This window comes from Coffea eugenioides, chromosome 7 (assembly GCF_003713205.1).
Source record: "Coffea eugenioides isolate CCC68of chromosome 7, Ceug_1.0, whole genome shotgun sequence".
Taxonomy (NCBI): Eukaryota; Viridiplantae; Streptophyta; class Magnoliopsida; order Gentianales; family Rubiaceae; genus Coffea; species Coffea eugenioides.
The window spans coordinates 40444933-40450932 of NC_040041.1; the positions used below are offsets into that span (position 1 = coordinate 40444933).

The 6000-nt window shown below is 34.7% G+C and overlaps 1 protein-coding gene across 1 annotated transcript in view; it reads left to right on the plus strand.

Annotated features, from left to right (window-relative positions):
• Positions 1-5734, plus strand: part of LOC113777383 — a 61838-nt gene extending 56104 nt beyond the window's left edge. The window contains exons 18-21 of the mRNA XM_027322418.1: positions 2723-2842; positions 3322-3377; positions 3520-3606; positions 5296-5734. Coding sequence (XP_027178219.1) covers positions 2723-2842; positions 3322-3377; positions 3520-3523 — 180 coding nt within the window. The 3' untranslated portion in view covers positions 3524-3606; positions 5296-5734. The remainder of the gene's footprint in view (positions 1-2722; positions 2843-3321; positions 3378-3519; positions 3607-5295) is intronic.
• Positions 5735-6000: the final 266 nt, after the last annotated feature.

Here is a 6000-nt window from a genome sequence, read left to right on the forward strand (position 1 = left end):
TCTCATTATCAATAGAGTTTCGGATCTGCAAAAATAGTTTTGCATCTTCCCTTAGCCAAACCTTCTTTTCTTCCCCATCAAGTCATCAGTGAGATGATCATCTCTATCGATGCTGCGCAGATATATCCGAATAGTTTTACTCCAATCCAAAAAAAATTTTCCGCTCAATTTGTGTTCAGTAATTTTTGATGTTGTAGGAATAACATCAGAAATTACTGTTTTCATCTCTCTACTACTACCTTTCATATTTGCCATTATAATTCACACAAGAAAGACCTAAAAGTGACTCAATAGGGTCACGTCAAAAGACAAACTGATAACAGAGCCTGAAACTCTGATACCATGTAAACTAAGAAAAAGAGAGAGAAAATACTTTTCTTCATATCACTTTGAACTACACAATATACAAATATATATACACAAGTGGATACTATAATCATATGATACTATAATCATATTATTACCTAATTAATATATGATACTATAATCACATGATACTATAATCATATGATACTATAATCAATCAAATCTAATCTTTCCTAATATTTACAATATCAAATCTTTTCATAATATCAGATTACATATCTTCAACACATGGCAACATTTTAAATAAAAAAAATTAAATATTCTTCTTGATACCATCATTGTGGAGCATGTTGAGGTTATTCATACTTGTTAGAAATTTCCAAAATTAAGTTATGTTAAACTTTATCAAGAGTAGTAAGAGAAATTTTATGTCCAGTATATACTCTTGCAAATGACTTAATAGGTGGAGGTCCACGTCTAACTCCACTTTTAGGTGAATGGGAAGCCTTGGTTGGCATCCATCTGGGAGTGGGAAGTCAGTGGTTGTTGACTATTCTTTATTTCTTAAGTTGCTGTTGTTATAGGTCAGAAGCTGCTCAAATAGTTGGGACACATGTGCGTCAACTACTTCATAAAGGGTTATTTGGTCTTATGATAATCTAGGGCAATACTGGTGTTTTGCAGCCCTAAAAATGGATATTGTATTGCACTAAAATTGTAGTTCCTCCTCATATTTATGACTTGTAAACAAAATTTCAGCTCCTCTTGGCTCTACTAATTTGTGAAGCTAATCTCCTAAAGAGCTTGATGTGGCAAACTGTGATGCGTGAAAATATTGGAGATAATATCATAAGGTTAGGCAGTGAAGTTAGATTTGTAAATGTATAAGGCTTTGTTGGTGTGCGGGTGTTGGAAAATTTTTTGAGTAAATGTTCCGAACATTCTACTGGCCAGTCTTTTCAGATAGACACTAATGAAAATGTCTTCTGTTAATAATTATCCAACAAGTCTTCGAAGAGGCCTACAACTCTGTAAATATGGTTGGGACAGCAAGGAAAAGGAAACAAAAAAGTCAACTGTGGTAAAGTAATGACTGCTTAAAAATGAACGTTTCCAACCCTAAAATTTATAGTAGCAGCTTGAAAGGAAGATGTAAATTGTTATAGCACCCTCCTAACTAAAAAAAGAAGCACACCATGCAAAACCCCACCAGTTAAGTACACTGCAACAATAGAACAAAACTAGAAACGAAATAAGATATACCTAAAATTCAGAGATTGATACTTTGCATGCATTTTTGGTGTTTTGAGGTTTCTGATGGACAAGGTCACATGGCGTTAATAGGCTGCGTTTGAAATTTAAAATAAAACTGAAGTCAGTAGAAGTCATCAACATATGAACAAAGTAAAGAAAGAAAATAGAGTAGAATACCTGGTGGCCACAGCTTTTATCGGTTTAAAGCTTGTAATGTCTGTGCTGCAGCTATTATTTTGTTTCACCTGCATTTTGTCCCCACCATGTTAATGTGAAGTTCAAACTAAAGAGTTGCATACTTTACTTTTAAATCTTTTTTTTTTTTTTTCAAATGATATCTTGAAATTTTAGTTTCAGTCCCTTTGCCCCGTTGCTACTCTCGTGCTTCCTTTTTTCGTACATTTATATAGGCTTTGGTTCTATTTACATTCAAAAGAAAATGAATGATAGGGAACCAAAAAGTTAATTGTCCACTTAGCGGCAAAATTTGGTTAATTCGTTCTAGGAATGTGAGCACTGCAACTGTGGTTTGTCTAAGGATAGCCTGCATGTGCTCATCCATTCTTAACAAGCAACTGTGCTGGGCCAATAAGATATATTCCAGCATACTTCTCAAGGGCTAAACTATGCATTGACCATTGCACTGTTTTGCAAAGCACGTTTTGCCAAGTGCTTCAATCGCATTTGGACGGCCGGGGTATTCGGTTGTTTGTATTTCTGTTACCAATGAATAGAATTCAACCAGGGGCTTTGCAGACAAGAAAGTTGTCTTTAATGAAGCTCTGCTTTCATGATATTTCTTACATGCTTCTCTTATCTTTTGTGTTATTCTGTAAAATGGTTGACTTTTTTATGCTAAATTGCACTGAGAACAATACTTGAGGAAATAATGTATAGGAAATGCTGTTCCCTCTATCTAGATGGTTTACTGACCAATGAGTTGACCTCTAACTGAACCAATTTGGTGTGCTAGTTGAGTAAAATTTGAATTGAAGAATTATCTGCCATGCTTTTCATCCTATCCTACATCAGTTCAAGGGGTCAGCATCCTAGTATTTGTTTGTATATAATAGGTTGTTTTGCATATGCTGGAGTTGTTTCTTTGCTCTCTATGCATTGAACGATCAGTTCCCTAATGCTTTGGTTGCTTTTATTTTCCCAGTCATGCATAAAGGTTGCCCTCGACTTTGTCTCACCTGAAAATGTTGGTGAGTGTGTCCGTATGACTGAAGAATTCCGTGTACTTCCTCAGAACCACAGAGCAAAGGAAGACAAATTGGAGGTATGAATCTGATTATTAGCACATTCATTTTGGCTTTTTTTTTTTGTTTTTTCTAAATGTGTGACCTTTGTTTTTGAATGCATTTTTGCTGAAGTACACTTTTTGTGGTAGCAGGATTGGCACTTAATTTAATATTTTGGTGATATGGCTACTAAAAGGACTTTTTGAAGGAACTGATGCTTGTTATATAGCTTTTACTAGTTTGATCAACATTTACAGTTTCGCTGGATGCATCTTTTTCTTGCGTTTGTTTTTCAGAAATTTGTGAAGACGAACAATTCAATTTTTTCTAATTGACAAAGCTACATCTCTCATGTACTTTTAAGTTTATATGCTTAATCATTAGCTTGACTGGTTGTGGTTTAAGGTATTTCATCCTCAGTTGTGGAGGCATATATAATCAGCAACATATTTGTCTTACGCGAAGTGATGCATGTTGAAAACAGTGTCTAACAGCCTATGGATTCCTTTTGGGACAGGTCAAGAAAATGACATACTATGCAATGAAGGAAGCCATCATTGATTTGGAGAATAGGTATTGCCATTTGTAGACAGGCAAATTTTGATGCATGGTTTAACAAAGATAATTTTCTAATTGTTTTGCATCTTGCTACTTAATTTCCATTTCTGGTGTAATAGTAAACATCGTATCTGAATGGTCGTATTCTTTTGTACAGGTGAATTGACTTTGCGTAATGGGTTAAATTTGTTGATGACTTCAGATTATCGCTTTGAAAGTTTCAGGTGTACACAAAAGTTTTTTGGTACGGTTAACCTTGTGCTCTTTCATGTTTTCTGTTGTAACTATGTTTTTTCATCTACATCTTTTATTCTGGTAATTCTGTGTTTGATTTAAAGAAGAATCCAACTTATTTGGTGTGATTGAATATGACATGGCAAAGTTTTTCTATTCCATGCTGTGCTTGTATCATTACTTGCTTTGTTGCAGGGTGTGTACAAACTCATCAACCATTAGATGCCAGATTGATATTTTGTAGTCTTTATGCTGTATGTGGTTGTTGATAGATGCTATTAAAATTCATAAAAGTTAATAATGACTACTAATTAGTACCACCTTAGAATGGGAATTGGGAATTTTGAGTGCAATGGAATGTATGTAAAAGCACAAAAGGTTTTCAAACTTGATGAAGCAATTTGAGCATCTAATAGGAAGCACTTCCAAACTGTTTTGATAGTTTTAAGTCACTTCAATGAGTAGAATTTCAATTCTAACTTACGTTTGGAAAATATGCTTTTACTGTAGATTGGATCTGATCATAGTGACGTCACGAGATGGGGTTAAACAAGAGATTTGTGGGCTAGGGTAAAAAAGTAGTACAGCATTTGAGAATGTAGTTCTTGCTAGGGAAGATCAACAAAGAACTGACATTTAGCATATTAATGATGTTTTAATAATCCACTTTCATATGTACTTCAAATTATGTAGCTCTGTGCAACTGCGCATCCTCTTATTGTGAATTTAAGCAAATCTTAGCACCTGAGATAGTGATTGAGGTGGGTTACTCCTGCCTTGAGCTGAATGTATTTTGCCTATTTTGAGAGCTTTGTTGTTGATAAACTTGGCACAAAGCATACTGACGTGGTATATCTTTAGCCTAAAATTCATTGCCAACCAAGCAGGCCTATTAAAGGTTGGGTCTTGGCGAGCAGATGGCCAGTCTAGTTGGATACTGATTTTGTTGTTTTGGAAATTGGACCAGGATATAATTGATACTTAAACATTAACATTATATGTAAAAGGAATTGAGCATTATGTTGAACTTTGAATTGCTTAGTTTTCACGAAGTTCCAATTCTGTCTAAGTTGTCAGCATGCAGGGCTTTTCAATTTCACTAGTAGAGTTAAAATTATGGTCTTGGCCACAAAATCATAGTTAGATAGCTTTTCTGCAACAACTTTTCACTTTCTGATAAATCTCTTCTAATTCGAGAGTGCTGTTCCCAGCTCTATTTTACAGAACAATCACCTGTTATTGTGAATTGCAATTCTGGCTACTACGTCTTTTTGGGGATCACTCTCCCACTGTGTCCTTTGAGCTTCCCTACTATCTGGAATACTGGTATATTAAAGACCAGCTTTAATTCCTGGAAGAATATCTGTGATAATTTTAACTGGAATGTCTGCATTTGTGTACATCATGTGTATTTTTGTTACCCAAATGGTGGCGAGATCGTTTAATTTGCTTGAATGGGTTTCTTTGTATGCTTATATTTTTCAAATTTGAAACCTTTTCTTGAGATATATAGTATGAAAATTTAGCCTGGAACCTCATTTTATTTAGTTCATGGTTGGTAATTCAATCTTCAATAATTCTATTTCCAATGTTATAGGTGGCATTATCTTTTTTATTTGGACTTTTTGTTTGTGGTGTTTCTAGTTTCCGTGATATCTGGGAGATTCCTTGGCTGATAAATTTTTTTCCGGGTTTTCAGTTGATGGAAGTTCCATCATGGAAGTGGATCTCTACATGGTTGTGCTCGTTCAGAGTTGAACGACAGTTTTGTTGGCTTGTGAAGATATCCTTTTGAATCTACTGTGTACTTGTGACACTAGATATTGATATTGCTGATGCTAGTGATAGAAATTGTATCATGGTAATTATGATTTCTGACTAAATTTCTTTAGTCAAATTCTATGTGGGTGATATATTGGCGTAACTTGTTCAGAACTGGTTTTTCTGACTGCAAATGGAATGGGGATAAAATTATTGCAATCTGAGATATTCCACGTGGGCGTATAGTGGGGGAGTGTCATCTGAAGTAAAAAATGCTTTACTCATCAGCTCCATTTTGGAGCTGTTCGTGTTGGAGGCACTGTTCAGACAACTTTGTATGTAGAAACTATATGTATATACATATAGTTTTGGTATATTCAAGTTCACGAGGCAATCAAAGTTGGTTTCTTGGTCCCTGACCAAAATGACTTTGACGTGCTTATCTTGCTAGGGGTATCTTGTAAATTGACTAGGAATAGTAGCTTTTAGTTATGGGATAATTTCATAAACCTCTCGAGTTTTCCGGCAATTGCAAGGAGCTTCGTTCAAGTTTAAAAAATTACACTTGCATCTCTTGTTTTTAAGATTTATGTAACAATATAGGTCCAATAATATATATTTTTTTCAGAAATATCCTACAACA